Source organism: Chaetura pelagica, unplaced genomic scaffold (genome assembly GCF_000747805.2).
Source record: "Chaetura pelagica isolate M959 unplaced genomic scaffold, ChaPel_1.0 scaffold386, whole genome shotgun sequence".
Classification (NCBI taxonomy): Eukaryota; Metazoa; Chordata; class Aves; order Apodiformes; family Apodidae; genus Chaetura; species Chaetura pelagica.
Window position 1 is genome coordinate 3,540,203 of NW_009953703.1, and position 16,811 is coordinate 3,557,013.

General features: G+C 36.0%; 1 protein-coding gene across 1 annotated transcript in view; it reads left to right on the forward strand.

Annotated features, from left to right (window-relative positions):
- Positions 1-16,437, forward strand: part of ACTR3 (ARP3 actin-related protein 3 homolog (yeast)) — a 41,063-nt gene extending 24,626 nt beyond the window's left edge. The window contains exons 3-13 of the mRNA XM_010000400.1: positions 2,392-2,447; positions 6,904-7,028; positions 7,503-7,613; positions 8,398-8,493; positions 9,025-9,132; positions 11,159-11,302; positions 12,006-12,179; positions 12,423-12,515; positions 12,946-13,071; positions 14,679-14,762; positions 15,162-16,437. Of these exons, the coding sequence (XP_009998702.1) occupies positions 2,392-2,447; positions 6,904-7,028; positions 7,503-7,613; positions 8,398-8,493; positions 9,025-9,132; positions 11,159-11,302; positions 12,006-12,179; positions 12,423-12,515; positions 12,946-13,071; positions 14,679-14,762; positions 15,162-15,257 (1,213 nt within the window). The 3' untranslated portion in view covers positions 15,258-16,437. The remainder of the gene's footprint in view (positions 1-2,391; positions 2,448-6,903; positions 7,029-7,502; positions 7,614-8,397; positions 8,494-9,024; positions 9,133-11,158; positions 11,303-12,005; positions 12,180-12,422; positions 12,516-12,945; positions 13,072-14,678; positions 14,763-15,161) is intronic.
- The last annotated feature ends 374 nt before the right edge of the window (positions 16,438-16,811 follow it).

Sequence of the window (16,811 nt, forward strand, 5' to 3'; positions counted from 1 at the left end):
CCTGTTGTGGAAGGGAGAGCAAGACAAGGAAGTCCTGGTACACTAATGTGAAGCTTTGCATTGGAGGCTACATTGGAGACTTGATGCTGGAATAGTCTGGTGATCCAGGCTGTCCCAGGAGGTGGTTAAGCCACCAATCCTGGAGACATCTGAAAAGACAGATGTGGTGCCAGGGGACAGGGTTTAGTGGTGGACGTGGCAGAGTTAGGGTAGTGGTTGGACTCGATGATCTTGAAGGTCTTTTCCAACCAGAGTGATACTGTGAATACTTCAATACTCAGACAGGAGCCATGTGGGTTTTTCCTTTTTTTTTGAAGGCCTGAAAATGGAACTTTTCTTTTTTTCATGAGTCAGGAGACTTCTTGCTGAGTAGGTCATAGTATTTTTAGATATGCTGATTTTATGTCTGAATGTGGCCTTTTTATCTAAAATGCATTTCACTTGGCTGTTTTTCTTTCAGTCTGTTGGCTGTGTGTGTGTGTGTGCTGGGCAGTCTCCACACTTCGAGCAGCTGAGTAGCCTGTTACCTGCAACAGCTTAGCTTCTGTCTTCTTTCAAATACTGAGTTTAATAATAAAAATTACTTTAACTTCTTTGCTTGTTGAGGCACTTCTGATCTAGTTGTAGGTTTCTGTAGCCTTCGGGCTCCAAAGTTCCTGGGTAGATGTAGCTTTAAAAGCTGCATGCTGCAGTTCTTGATTTGCAGGGGAAGATAGAGGAAGTGAGTCAATGGTTGTTGGTTTTCTTGTGGAACTAGAAACTGCTTAAAACAATATAGATATATAGTGAAGAGTTTTATTTTGCATGACAGGTTATGGATGCATCAGATTTTTGAGTTATTGAAATTTCTTTTAGGAACTAGATATCTAAGATGATAGTTCAAAAAAATGTGTAACTTGAGTCTGCAAAATCTGAGTTGTGTCCTGAGTTCAGGCACATACAGTGCATAATGATGATCTCTTCATGCAGTGTGAATTTCTTTCTGATATTTAGCTTCTTTTTTCTATTATATTTCTTATTTTGGCTGTGAAGTTTTCTTTTTCAGCGTACATTTCTGTTTGATCAATATGAAGTCAAGTTTTTTTTTTTTTGCATGGTTACTCCCAACTGCTACATACCAAGTCAGGTCTACAGCTTTGAATATACTTCTCTTGCAAAGCATTTTTGTCCTGTGCTACCTGCTTTATTTAGAGAGAAATACGCTCTGCTTTTGATGAGGATACATTTCTCCTGGCCCAGCACTAATGAGTGCAAGTAATGTCAGCAACTGAAATTGTGTGGGCATTAATGAACACGTGAGCAGGTTGTGCATCAGTAGCATCATGCCAAAACCTACTGCAGCAGCAGTCCTCTTCTAGCCTGTAAAAGCCAACCTCTTACTGTGTTTGTTGCCAGGCATTTTCCTGTCTTATTGACATACATTTGTAGGTTGTTAAAATTAGTACTGCCTTACGCTGCTTAAGATCTTCCAGGTTTGTATCAGAGAGCTGAAAATTGCAGAGGTGCTACTGGAGTGTTTAATGCTTTTGCTGATGGTGCTAATTTTGTTAGTACAGCTGTCTGACTGTATAAAGAAAATGAGAACTTTGTTGTGTTTGTGAAAAACTTGTGTGTAGGCTGTAACTCTTGTGTAGGTACAGCAGTTCTAGCAGCTGGATAGTTTGGGTACTGTGAGTTCTGTAGTTATTTACCATGAATACATTGGTAATTTCTTCAGTTTCCTTTCATTGTGACAGTGAAAGTGATATATATCTCCATAGCACGTTCTGGAAATCAGGTGTGTGGTTATTTTTTTCTTGCTTTCCTTGGTCTTGCTAAACACGTTTACAAGACTGTTGACAATTGGTTAGATGGAATTTCTTTTGCTACCACTGTTACTTTCAGCTGTCATTACCTGCCACCTACTATAACAGATCTTGGGAAACACTTATGGAGTAGTGATGGCCAGCCCAGCTTTCAGGCCATGGGAAAGGGAAGTTTTTCCCCATATAGTTAACACTTACAAAAGCACTTCTACCACTAACACTTGTTATGAGAAAATATTTCTATAGAATTGGTAGCTGCTGAGCAGGGGAGAACCACTCTGATCCTAAATTATACTTCCAAGCATTGATAAATTGAGTTACATACTGTGTGTTCTCTAGTAAAATGTTACTAGAGTAGAAGTTAGGAATGATGGTTATCTTGATTTGTGTAGGGAGCATTGTTTTACCTTTTAAAAAAAGAAGTTCTTTGGTTGTTTTGTTTTGGGCTGTTATGTTTTTTTTTTCCCAAGTAAGGTCAGTGGATCTTTTTTTAAAGGGGAAGAGGGGCATGTTAATTAAAAAAGGAGTTATCTTTGGTGCTTGTAGTATTAAATATTATAACCTAATCTTTTTTTTTCCTCAATAGGTATACAAAGCTTGGATATGCTGGTAATACTGAGCCCCAGTTCATTATTCCTTCATGTAAGTATTTATTACTTATGAATGGTGAAGTTACACTTTGAGTTCCTATAACATGCTATGTAAAAAAAGTTTAAAATGGCCAACTTGAAAATACCTCTGAGTGATGACACAGAGTGATAACATGACTGTGTTCTGTTATGCTATGGATGCTCACTTTGGAAAGATATATTCATTAAAATGGTACACTAATGTTTAAAGTTAATATATTGGAAATTGAAACCTTATTGGAATACAGTAGTGTGACTATATTTACTTTTTAGAAGGTTTTTCCCTTATTAATGAGGTCTCAGGTTAAAGTTTAGTGGATTTTAATTAGAAAAAGAAAATGGGATGTTGCAGTATTTTAGGGTTTAAAATGTTATACTTGGTATTTTTCTGTATCACAGCTATGTTAATTTGCTGTGTTTTGTAAATAGAACTTGAAAACATTTAATTATTTTTTTTTTTACATGTGAAATTGCTTATTCAGTCCCTGTCTCCTGAACTGTTTCTCCCACTTGAAGTGATAAGGCTCTACTCCAGAGAGTGGAACTCAATCAGCTTCCTTTAGAAATACTTCACCTTTTGACCTTTACACCACTTGGCATTTTGTCCTTGTTCATCTGTGCCAAAGTAATCATGTATTACATCCTGCTAAAAAGGAATAATTACTACACCCAGTTTTTCTTGTAAATGCAACAGGAAAAGAGCTAGACTTAATATTAAGCATAGTTGCTCTAAAATAGAACTTCTTAGTTCAGGCTCTACCTATGTTAATTTTTTCTAGAAAACATTCCTCAAAAAGCAATTTTCATGAAAAGCTAAGGTTAATTCCCTTAATGCATTCTCCTGTTTTCATACAAGTGATAGAATCCTGTCATTCTCTTCTATATGTAGTTCTTTAGTTGTTTGGTTTTTCAATTGAAATTGATTTGGTTTATTTCAGTGGCATGTAAAATATACTCTACAATTTTGTTTTTAATACAAGAAGTAGTTTTAACATTAGATTTTAAAAAAAAAGTTGATGAAGGATTGGAAAAAACCTGAAATTGCTCTCTAAACTTCATGGCAGTTTTTAAATTAAAAATTGGCAAATGATGATTTAATTTCAGATAAATAGAGTTTGCATCCTTTTTTTGTGTCTTCAAATTTGATTTAGTCAATTTTAAAATCACTTTCTTGTTCCAAAGAAGGAGAAGAAGTATTGTGACACTTTAAACAAATTCTGGGAATGAAATGACCAGTCGGATCACTAAGCAGAGAAATTTATGCAACAGGGGTGCTATTGAAGTAGAAAAGGATGGGAAGAAATGAGATTCTTTTTTTGACAGCTTTTTGATATAATGTGGTGTGTTTTTTAAAGAAAGCACTCTCGTCGCAGCTGAAATGGTCCTTGACTGCAATTCTCTTAAAGGAAAAGGCATTTTCCTCATTTGTAATGTAATCCAAGTTAGATAATTACATGAACTGCACGAGTGGGTTAATTTTCTGCCTCAAATGAGTAAAATAGCCCAGTTGTAGTCCACGTTAGAGAAATGAAAATAGAACATAGCAGTATCTAATTTCAAAGTAAAATGTTTTCAAAATCTGTGGATCTTTTCAAAGCACTTTAATGTCTTTAATTTCCTTAATACTATCCACAGAGGAAAAATGGTGTGGTTTCTCCTTTGACTTCCAGCAGTGGTGGTTGCATGTTAACAATTTGGTTTTCTCAAAAATGTTTGCTGTTAAGCAGGTTCGAGCAGCATTCCTTCTGTCTTGTTCACTTACTCCTTGTCTTGCTCCTGCTCTTAACAAATTTTTATCTCCCACTACTCCTATGTTGTGTTTCTGAATATGCTTCTGTAGAGATGACAAATGCTTGCTTGAAAAGTGAAGTGAATGATAATATATTCGGCCAAATTTTGAAGAGACTTAGTTGCACTGCTTTTCTTCCCTGATTGCTTTTAGATCTTAGCAGATAATGAATTCTACTTGATTTTTATTCACTTAATCCTTTTTTTCCTGCTGTATGTTAAAGTAGGAATTCACTTAATTTTGGTACCCAGTAGTTCCCTTTATTTGTTATCTATTTCAGTTTGTGATAGTTTATATGTCTTTTTTTTACCTTTAAATAACCAAATGGCTTGAGTAGTGGCAGAGCACAAAATTTGATTTGATACAAGTATGTCCCCTTTTTTTCTGAAAGCTCTTAATTCTTGTGCCAAGCAAATCAAAGGCAAACACTCTGTGATACCACTGGAGTGCTGCCCATCCTCAGGCACCACAGTAGCTTAGCTCTGGTTTCAGCAAGATTGATTTTCTTGTTTATATTTTCAGGATATAATTCTTGATTCAGGTTGTTTCTTTCTCATATCTGACTTTCAAAACCAGGACTGAACAGGCTGACCTCTACATCAGCAAAATATTGAGAGTTCCCATCTTCTTTTAGGCTTATACCAGGGTGGAACCAGTTTGACTTGAAAGTTTCTATAATCCTGGGGCAAGTGATGATGTTTTACTTGAAACTTCTTGAAGATAACACACATCTGTACAGAAAATTTTCCCAAAGTATGTGAGCTCTATAACGATGACCTGAAAAATATTTGGCAAGATTCTTCGTTTCACTTGCAGCAACTTCTGGCCTTGCAACATCTCCTTTCCACAGTTTTAGGTTCTACTTCCTATCTACCCCTCATGCTTTCAGCTTCCTCCAGCCTTCTGCTTCCTCTCTCCTCTTCTATAAGCTGCTACAGCAGTTACAGTATGATTCAGTTTTCTTCCTGAAGAGCTCAAAATAATGTCTTTTGTTTTATCCTGTTAAGTCTTTCACAACATTTAACTGTGGCTGGGCAGCTCTGCTTTTTTTGTCCTTCATGGGAAGAGAAGGGAGAAGGATGGGGAGCATCAATGAACTAATGGCACTTTACCCTAGCATGCTGTTGATTTCCAGACCCTGTAGCTCTGCTGCCGTGTGTCTGGTGGCCTTGTGCTATTTTCATAACTTTTTTAGCTGTAGTTGTGAGCAAACAGATCATCTTCTGAAGGTGAGAATTAGGGAGGCTGAAGGGAAACCTTATCACTCTCTACAACTGCCTGAAAGGAGGTTGGAATGAGGAGGTTGTTGGTCCCTTCTCCCAAGTAACAAGTGATAGGACAAGAGGAAATGGCCTCAAGTTGTTACACAGGAGGTTTAGATTTGATGTTAGGAAAAAAAATATTAATGGAAAGGTTTGTCAGGCACTGGAACAAGCTGCCCATGGAAGTAGTGGAGTCACCATCCCTGGAGGTATTTAAAAGATGTGTAGAAGTGGTGCTGAGGGACATGGTTTAGTGGTGGGACATGGCAGTGTTAGGTTTACTGTTAGACTTGATCTTAAAGGTCTTTTCCAACCTAAATGTGTGAATTAGCAAAATAATTCTGCCTTTTAAGACCTGTTGGATCACAAATTTGAATATTTGAGGCTGATATTAATGCTTATATATATGGATTCCCTAATTTACGTGAAGGGTTGTGTTTAAAGGCAATTATTAAGACTTAGAAAAAATACAGCAGGTATTGCTGCCACTGCAACCCTGGTAGCCATGGGGCTGGTGCAAAAGATGAGAGAAGGCAACATCTGTGATCCTATGATATCTAATCAGGGATCCATCTTTCCAGGATCCTGTGTTTAGCCTTAGCCAGTATTTTTTTTGCTGAAAACCTTTTTAAAATTATTTATTTATGATGAGTAGTAATCCTGGAAGGAATAAATTGCCAAGATACAAGCTCTTAACTTCTGCCAGTTATCTCCATCTTGTTCTTAACAGTGAGATAGGAGTAGAGTATAAAGGAAGAAATTGAACATAGACTTTGTGAAAATCTGTTTTAAAGCATCTAAAGCTGCATCGTGTGGCCATACAAATTTATGTCCTTTTAAAAAGGCTGTTTTTATTTTTGTCTAATTTTTTTCTGTATGTCTTTTTCTCTTACTTCTTCCTTCCTCCTTTTGTATGTGTTTCTTGCTTATTTGGTTGCTGTTCAGACCCTTTTGTGTGTTCTATCTCATTTTCATAATATTTCCAGAAATGAAACCGATGCTAGTGAAGTAATTAAATTATCTAGGGGGAATATGTTTTATTTCTTGCTCTTCATACAACTTCTACAACTGCATTCCTTTACTAGTATTATCATTATTATTGGTAGAGGAATGTGCAGAAAAGTAGCACACTTGTCAAATAAAATGAGGGATATACCCTTAGTGATTCTTTTTATATTTTCTCTCTGAATGTTAAGTGTCTAACAAGTCTATATTTAGATTTTCTTTGTGTTACTTTATAAATCCTTATTATGTTTACCTATGATTAGAATTCAAATTATCTGTGTTTTATTTAGCTTTTCTATGCTTTTACCTGAAATAAAGGGTGAATATAATTACAGTGTGCTCCTATTCTTGAGTATTTCCTTTTTTGATACAGGATGTATGATCTGCATTGGTGTTTGTGTTCTGTGTTAAAGGTATTGCTATCAAAGAATCTGCAAAAGTGGTTGATCAAGCACAGAGAAGGGTTTTGAAAGGTGTTGATGATTTAGACTTCTTTATCGGGGATGAAGCAATAGAGAAACCAACTTATGCAACCAAGGTATTAAGAGAAATGTTTAAGATAATCTCCCAATGATCTTTACAAAGCATCAGTTATGCAGTAAACAGCTTCTCATTAATGCATTTTTGGTTAATTTTAATCTTATTTTCTTATTAACTCTGTAGTAATGGAAAATAAGGTTTGGTATTAGTTTTTGTTGACCTTTGCAAAAAAGTAGGTGAATATATATTTCTTCTGAAGTGAAGGGGAGGCTGGGAGAGTGTTAAGAGGAAATATCCTATTCTTTCACGTTCCTTGGCATCTTCTGTCAGCAACATCAGAGAATGCTTGGGGGGACCTTGGGTGTACCCAAGTGCCGCCATTCTGTTGTACTGAGAAAAGTGCAGTGTTTTTTCTTGGGTATTCAAGGTTAGAATGATTTTTGGATAGGTGTCTAGCAGGGTCTCTTGCATATGTAGGTTATATGCTTTTACTGCAGTTGAAACCAACTAAAATTTTGATGTTCTGCAACAGTGGCCCATCCGCCATGGCATAGTTGAAGACTGGGACTTAATGGAGAGGTTTATGGAGCAAGTAATCTTTAAGTATCTAAGGGCAGAACCCGAGGACCATTATTTTCTTTTGGTAGGTAAAACGATGTCCTACTTACAGAATTGTATATGACTAGTAAGAATGTTTGTGCTGGCTTACATAATAATTCTTAACTAGGAATATGCTTATGTTGAAAACAGAAGTAAATATAAATCACCTGAAATTTTCCAGACTTACATTTTGTTCTCAGATATTCTGTAGCACTACTCAAAATGCACTTTGAGATACTTCAGTATGTTTGGTATTTTAATGAAAATTATATCATACTATTACAGCACACTGTGTGTTGTTGCTAGCTTCTCTCAGTTGTGTACATTTCTACAGCTGGTCATATCAACTTATTTTAAAGTGATTGTTTTCTGAAGAAAAACAGCTTTTTCCTTCAATGAATCACTGAGAATTTTTCAAAATAATTGCTATTCTTTAAATACACTCAACTGGATCCTTTGACGTTTTTAGCTTGATAGTCCTTGATTCTTTCAGTGAAATGAAAAGTTGTGATGAGCTAACCAACTCACAAAAGGAGTTATCAATGTAAATTCCTAAGCAGTAATTACTGTAATGTTTTTATTGCACTTCTATTTTTCTCTTTTCATTCAATCATCATGTTCTTGCGTAAATTCTGTTATTGTCAGAGGAGTTTCTACATTTTCTTAATTGTGTCATTTAAAAGCACCCTTTGCACATTACTATTTTTACATGCCATTGTTGTTGAATGACTCATCTTTCAAAATTTAGAATTTGGCAGTTGTAATTTTTAAGTCAAGTGTTTGATTTGAATGTAAGTAAAACTTGTTTGTTTTTCCTTGTCTCACAGACTGAGCCTCCGTTAAATACTCCAGAAAACAGAGAATATACTGCTGAAATCATGTTTGAGTCTTTCAATGTTCCAGGGCTATATATTGCTGTTCAGGTAAGTGCAGGGCTGTTGAATGTTAGAGCTAAAGCATTTCTCCCTGAGCTAAAGCTAATTTCACTACAAGAACTGAGTGATGTTAGGAATACTTTTATGTACTTTGGGTTAGGAGTTCAACCAGTAGATGTTTGATATGCATTGATTCTGTTGTCTGTTAGTCTAGATACTGTTCTTTTGATACCTGTAGAGAAGTATAGTACATGTTGCATCATAAATTAAAATCCAAACAACACACCACATCATCATCTTGGTATTAGGCCAAGAATTAAATCCCTCATAAACAGGAAGTAGCAAAAAATATGTTTGCTGGAAGATGGCTAAAAAAACCTCTAGGAAACAAACCCCACATTTATGCAGGCCCTGTTCTGTAAGCTGTTGTGTACACGTATGTAATTTTACTAAATCAGTTTCCATGCCTTAAGTTACCATGAGGATGTCAGTCTGGGTGTTGTTGGGAGGGGTGGTGGAAGGTGGGAGCTGCAATGCAGTGGTTTTATCAAGATTTGCTTTCTGTGTGTCTTCTACAAGGCTGTCCTTGCCTTAGCTGCATCTTGGACGTCAAGACAAGTAGGAGAACGAACACTGACCGGCACAGTTATAGACAGTGGTGACGGTGTCACCCATGTTATTCCTGTTGTAAGTATCCATCAAAACTTTACAAACATTTTAAGCAGAGAACAGTTTCTCCTGTAATATCTGAAATTTCCACTTACATAGACTTATTTACAGCTTGGCATCTTCAAAAATGTCAGATCATTTCCAGGGTTGTGGAGTTTTTGTTTATTTTGTAGTGCAGAAACACAAACAAGTTCTCTGCATCCCGAGTTTGTCAGGGCATATTATTTTTTGTGACTTTCAAAAGGTGATTTGCCAAGGCCATGCTTGAGTAGTCAATTAAATTGTATTGCTTTGTCATATTTCTAGTTTGCTTTGCTGGGAAGAGTGAATATGCTCTTTACAGTAGTCCAAAAAGTTCAGGAAATTTTTTGTTTAGTTAATATAAAAATAGGAATTGCTACATCTCCCTCAAATATTGCGTATTTTGTTTACAGTTTTCCTCCATAAATTGACCAACATTAGGTAGTATGCTATCCTGCATCAGCAATACAAGCGAAAAGAAAATTCCTATCAGACTGAAATAAAAAACCCCTAAGGTTAATTAATGTTGAATATCTGTTGCAATATATCAAAAGCAAAAATTAGTATGATCATAAGATGCTTTATTAAATAACATTTATAGCTGCATATTTCTTAACAATTTCCAATTGTTGGTTTTGTTTTAGGCATGTATTTTCTTCTATAAAGCTACATATTTGACATTGTATGATTGGAACATTTAATGGTGCTCTTTATTTCAAGAGGCTGGTATCATGTTTCTCTGTCCATCTTTCCTTGGCAAGTTAAATGCATGTCTAACACCAGATGCATTTTTCTTTTCAAAATGAAGGTTACAGTTTTAAGATTAAAAATTTATACAAAGCTTTATCATGCCACAGTAACTTCAATGTTTAAAAACCATTTCTTATACCAAATAGTAGCATTGGCAGTGATCAAAGATGTGCTGTGATGGAACAATCTGTTATTAATCTTGGTGGAATAAATAAGTCTTTGTTCAGACTACTTATCCAAGATGGCATATTTTTAATAATTGACATTTCAAACATTTTATAGGTAAACTTTAAAAAAACGTGCTTGGTTATTCAAATTCCTGTTTAAAGCAGTGGAACGTTTCCCAATTTGTGGGTTTGTTGGGTTTTTTTTAGTTGAAGTAAGAGTAGGTATTCTATATCCCTTGGAGTGTTAAGCTCCTTTAGAGTCAGATCACTTGATTTCTGGAATCCTTAAACATGTTGAACAAATTGACAGTAATAGTATAAAAACTTTTATAATAAAGAGAAATTAACAATCATCTCTGGTTAAGCTTACAATAGTGGTGTTCTTCATGACCTTATTATTTTCTGTGTTAGAACATTTTATATTAATGTAAGAAATTTTAGGTATTTAATGTTAGTGATAGCTGGATTAATCTGCTTGGATGTAGCAGGTCTGGTGATGTTGAACACTTTTGGCTTCTCCATTTAGACCAGATATTTTTAATGCCCTTGTACTGACCTGCAGGGTAAGTGTGACTTAGAAGGGTAGATTGATGGATGAGGATGGGCCAGTCTGATGTTCTAAGCAATCTCAATTAATGTGCTGAAATGATACATTTTCTCCCTGCTTTCAGAAAATTAATTTTGGTTCATGTGGATTGTAATGTCTTACATCAGTGGCTGTGACTCCAGAGCCACATCATTTATTCTAAAATAATATTTCATGATACAAGGTTCCTTGACCTTTTTGGTAAGAGTAACCTCATTTTGAAGAGAAAATAAAGGCCAAGGAATAGTGAGTATAGTTGTTTGTCTGCCTTATGTACTAGTGACCTTTCTGTTCCTCCTAACCTTGTAAGAATTATGAACCAATACAAAGTGAAGCACAAGTAAAATAAAGCTACTGAAGGATTGGATTGCTGGTAATTAATTAAAGTAGTCTTAAAGGGCTTCAATCTCACAATTACAGGGAGTGAATAGGAGTTTAGACTCCATCTCTTCCCTCTCCCTTCTGAGCTTTGTTGAAGAGTTCTTGTCAATGTCTTTCTCCCAATTAATTTTCTTTACAGGCTGAAGGATATGTGATTGGCAGCTGTATCAAACACATTCCAATTGCTGGGCGAGATATCACATACTTCATCCAGCAGTTGCTGAGGGAGAGAGAAGTAGGAATTCCTCCTGAACAATCCTTGGAAACAGCTAAAGCAGTGAAGGTAATGTGAACATTGCAGATGTTAAGCTTATTTTAGGTCAGAGCTTGATACTTATTTTTTAAATACAATAATCTCTCAAAATCATATCCTTTCTACTAGTGGTTCTCCATTTCTAAATAATAGTTAAATGTTTAAATAATATAATACCATGAAGTACCTTAAACTTGAGGTATACATTTGGGTTATACTGAATTTGGCCTAGAATTTCACTCTTGACTTGTAGTCTCCCCTTTCTCTTCCCTCTCTTACTATTGTAATATCCAGTAGGAAATGTTCTTGGTGGGGTGTGTAATGTGAAGAGCTGTAATTACTCTTTTATTCTTTCTGAATGTCATTATATCCCCTTTTATAGAACAAAGCTATTCTGAAAGACATTCAGTTTAAAGTACACCAAAACCTTGTTTCTATGGCAATTCTTCAATCTACTTTAGAATTAATTTCTCACCATTGTAGAAGTTGAGAGGAAAAATAGAAGAAAAATAATTTAGCTCAGCAAGATGTGCTGCTTTCAGTGCTGCACAGAAATGATTTGTAGTAGCAGAGCCATTAGTTGACTGTATTACAGTAAGTGTCAGCTCAGCTGCTTTTGAGGTCTGTTCAGTATCTGCCAGTATGAAACTCATGAAACTCGTATTCCTAAAAGTTGAAATGACTGCACTTATTTAAAGTTCATACCATCTAACTGTACATATTCAATTTTCAGGAACGCTTCAGTTATGTATGCCCAGACTTAGTAAAAGAATTTAACAAGTATGACACAGATGGTACAAAGTGGATTAAACAGTATACTGGAATTAATGCTATCTCAAAGAAAGAGTTTACCATTGATGTTGGCTATGAGAGATTCCTGGGGCCAGAGATTTTCTTCCATCCTGAGGTAAGCTGATTTGAATTCTTTATGCTTGTTGCTTTGGGTGCATTTTAGATGATAGCTCTAGGTGATCCTGCTCTGGCAGGGGGGTTGGAGTGGATGATCTTTTGAGGTCCCTTCCAACCACCCTAAAGATTCTGTGAAATCTCTTATATAATAGAAAAAGGGAAGAGGAGAACCATCCTCTTTACCCTCTTTCCTTTGTATTATGTGGACCTGCTAACTCATCTGTTTTTTTCTTGATTGTAGTTTGCTAATCCTGACTTTACACAACCAATCTCAGAAGTAGTAGATGAAGTTATTCAGAATTGTCCCATTGATGTTAGACGTCCTCTGTATAAGGTCAGTAGCTATAATGAAGTTTTCAATATTTGTTTTAGAGGATTGTGCTTTATCTTGAAATACTATTTGAAATGCTATTAAAAAAACTCAACTACAAATCAACTGTTTTTCTACAAATGTGTCCCAATATGCAGAAGGTTTTGTGTTATTTTACACTTTTTCAGGATGTGATGTTTCATTACTCAAACTCTTAGTTAAAAGCAGAAGAAAGAAGGGAGATAAATCTGAAAGAAGTGAGATGTACACCCAATTTTAATGTAATCACCTCTTTGATAATTCATAATCTGCCATGCTTAAGCATTAGATAATATAAAACTTGAAGTAACTGTAATCTTAAAAGCTGTCTTGTGATATTTAGGATTTGAGAACTGAATAAAGTAAGAGACTTACATTTTCAGCAGCAGTTAATAATTGTTGTTACTCAAAACAGAATATTGTCCTCTCTGGAGGCTCAACCATGTTCAGGGACTTTGGTCGCCGTTTACAGCGAGACTTGAAAAGGACTGTTGATGCCAGACTGAAACTTAGTGAAGAACTTAGTGGTGGGAGACTGAAGGTAAGTTCTGGCAGCTACTTGAGCAAGCATCTTTTTCTCCCTCATTACCTGGAAAAAAAAGAAGGCAAAAATAACATAATTGCAATATATTTTGTTTGTTTTTTTTCATTGAAATGTCTTCATTTTTATTTCAAGTTCTTATAGAAGCTTTTCAGAGATTCATATGTTTCAGAGAGTTGTAGGCTGCTATTGGAAAATATTGATACGTATATTTCATTGTAGGAAGCTACAGTACTATTTCCCTAGGTATGCATTTCTGCTGCCTGTCCATTATTACTGAACTGAATCAGTTTTAGCTAATGAATGAACAATGCCTGTTGTAAAAGCAGTGGGTCCTTCCCCAGCTTTTTATGTGCTAAATGCTTGTTGATTACTTGTAAATCATCATCCCTGGTCTTTTAAACTTAGAGAGCTGAAGCAAGCTCGTTGTTGAGCCATCAGAGTCCTCACAGGACTGGAGCACTTGTGTGAAGTGCAGCTGAGAAAACTGGCTTGCTTAGAGAAGAGGAGGCTTTGGGGGTCCTCATAGCAGCCCCTCAGTGTGTGTGGGAAGATGAACAAGAAAGTGGGACCAGGCCATTTGACGTTGCTGAGTGGTGGCACTTTAAGGACAACAGAAGAGGTTCAGCTTGGATAAAAGGAAAACTTATTCTTCAGGAGGATAATCAGGCGTTGGAACAAGCTGCCCAGAGAGGTTACACAGTCTCCATCCTTGAAGGTTTTTGAGGTTCGGCTGAATAAAACTGAGCAACTTCCTCTGGCTTTGTAGCTGACGCTGCTTAGAGTCAGAGGCTGAACTAGAGATCTTCTGGGGTCCTTTCCCACCTCAATTATCCTATGAAATCACTTTGTGTTATCACTAAACTGCATGATCTCTTATTTTTGTTCTTTCCACCTTTGACCTCTGGTCTAACTTTTGATATTTTTTTCTGTTGAGCCTGCATACATAAAATATATTAGCAGAGACAAAAATTATTGTGTTTTTTCCTTTTAAGGCAAGATTGAAGTAATTTTCCTCATTTTTTCTTAGTAATCTAGCTAGGTGAGCTCAAACAATCCTTAAAACCCCCAGTGTTGCTCCATAATATGCAATGTAGAGAAGTCTGAAATTTCAGTTATGTACAATTATCTGCTTGCAGTAACCTAGGTAATTCTCGGTTCTCCTTACTAGTCTTTTACCATTTAGTAAGGAAGCAGGACGTGAGTAAGGAGCCTTATGTGATTCTTCCTTCTTAACATTGCAAGGAATCTCTGGCTTCAATTTTGCAAATGTGTTGCAAATAATTCTAGATACTGTTTCAAAGTGTTCAGATTTCAGCAGGTTGAACTGAAAGAAAGAAGTTATTTCTTTCTGAAACTTGTGTACACACAAGCGTAAGTAAGGAATGGATGTTTGTGTGGATACGGAGGGGAAAGAGGCTAACTGGAATGAGGGCTGTAGTTTTGAAAAGCAGGACTGTGACTGTAATGCCCCTAGCTAAGCTTTCAATGGATCTGCAACTGATGCTTTGTTAAAATAATGACATGAAAATTAAAAAAATAACTTTCTGATTTTTACCAGCAAAAGTGACTTTAATGTTTCCTTTTCTTTTCTTTTCCATTTATAGCCTAAGCCCATTGATGTGCAAGTCATTACACACCACATGCAAAGATATGCTGTTTGGTTTGGAGGATCAATGCTGGCTTCCACAGTAAGTTGGCTGTAAAACTGAGCATGTTTCAGTCATTCTGGCTGTGCTTTGGGACTTCTCCTCTCTCCTTCACTTCTTATAAACTGTGGTTGGGGGATTCCTGATAGGCCTCAGGTAGCAAGTACACCCTACCTGCCCCCTTTGAAATTTTTGCATTAGGCTGGGAAGGTTTGAAAGAGCAAATGAAAGCTGAACTACAGTTTTGTGTGAGTTGTTAGATAGTGCATTTTAGTTTTGTGACAAAATACATGGTTTGCATTGGTATTTAGCCATGTGTGATGTGATACTAATTTCAGGACTTCGAAGTCACTTGTATTTGTTCCCATTTGCTACATAAATGTTCAAATAAGATCTATGTACCATTTACTATTTTATTTTTTTTTCTGCTTCCCATTACAGCCTGAGTTCTACCAAGTATGCCATACCAAAAAAGATTATGAAGAGATTGGTCCTAGCATCTGTCGTCACAACCCTGTGTTTGGAGTCATGTCTTAAAGCTGACCTCAGAGGGGTCAGGGACAGGGAGGTGGGGAGGAGGAGGCATCTTTCTGATTACTTGTTTGTCTGATGGCTGGTATTAAGATAACAAACATGACTTGACAATAAGATAAAGACCGAACACAATTAAGCAGGATTATTTTAATAAGTGTCTCAACATGCGGATATAGTGGAAAGCCAAAATGATCACGTTTTATCTTTAGATTGATTATTTGAACCTGTGTGTAACAAAACAAAAAAGTGAATTTTAGTTCTTTCTGTGCCCTGGTATTTTGTATATTAATGAATTATCCAAGATTTGATGGATTTGATGGTGTGTAGATAGTCAGCTCTCTAATGCTTCCATTGTACCCTTTCATGGGTGCAATGCAGGAGCTTGTTTATATTTCATACTTTTTTATACTTTGAGGAAAAATATGAATTAAACTGTAATATTTGAGGAAAAAAATTACCAGTGACCAACTTGAAAGTAAATTAAAAAAAAAAGTCATGAGTCATGCAGCTAGTTCTTGCAAGTCATGACAGTCTAAATCCTGGGTTCCATACAATGCGAGTGCTTTTGGAACTAAGAAGCTAGTATCTTGGATTAACCAATGCCTGCTAGTGCTTTCTGATTACTTGGTGCATTTTCATACTATCTCTTGCTTTAAAAAAAAAAAAAGTAAAGACAAGACTGTTGGACCAGTATTGCAGTTCTGTAGTGTCATTTCTAATTAAAACCAAATAATCAGGTTATCAAAATTGGTGTATTTAAAGCCTAACACCATTCCAATAAAGGCACAAAATTTCTTTTTATGTTTGTGTCAGACTTGTTAATCTCATGACATGGGAAGTTGTGAGCAAGGGTTCTTACATATCCACTGTGGTTTTTGAAGAGTAAAATTGGTGTGTAAGGTAGAGATCATTATGTGATTGTGTAAACTGAAGTGTGAGCATTTTAGAACTGCAGTTTATATGTTCACCTAAGTAGCACTTATATATATAAACCTAACATCTCCATTGTTAGGTTTGTTAATCTACTTTGTTCTGTAACTTTTTCCCCCCCACTTTCTTTCAAGTGGTGGCAGGCAGGAGACAGTGCTGCATTTTCAATTGCTGTGGTTTTTCTGCAAGAAAATACCATGTGGATAAAAATAAAGTGAAAACAATCTCTTTCTCATTCTTTCTAGGAGGAACACTTGATATATTGGAGTTAATTACAATTTCTGTTAATATTTGATGGGAGGAAGCTGTTCTTTAGACATTTCTGAACTCTCAAATGTAGTTAAGGTTGTTTATGTAGAAGACCACAAGAGGGAGACTGGTTCCTTCTGAGTTGCAGTGATGCCTCAGGTTTGTTTTTTTTTCAGAGAAGTTTATCAACTGCCAGCGCTTCCAGTTGCTTCAAAGCATGGTAAAAAAGACTCCAAAACAAGGATAAATATGGGAAAGGATTTTTACAGCAAGCACTACAAAAGTTCACGTGCTGGAATCAAATAGAACCTTGGTGCAAAGAAGAAAGTGTTAAATAATTTTATTAAAACTGTACTTTTGACATTTGCCCTATCAGTG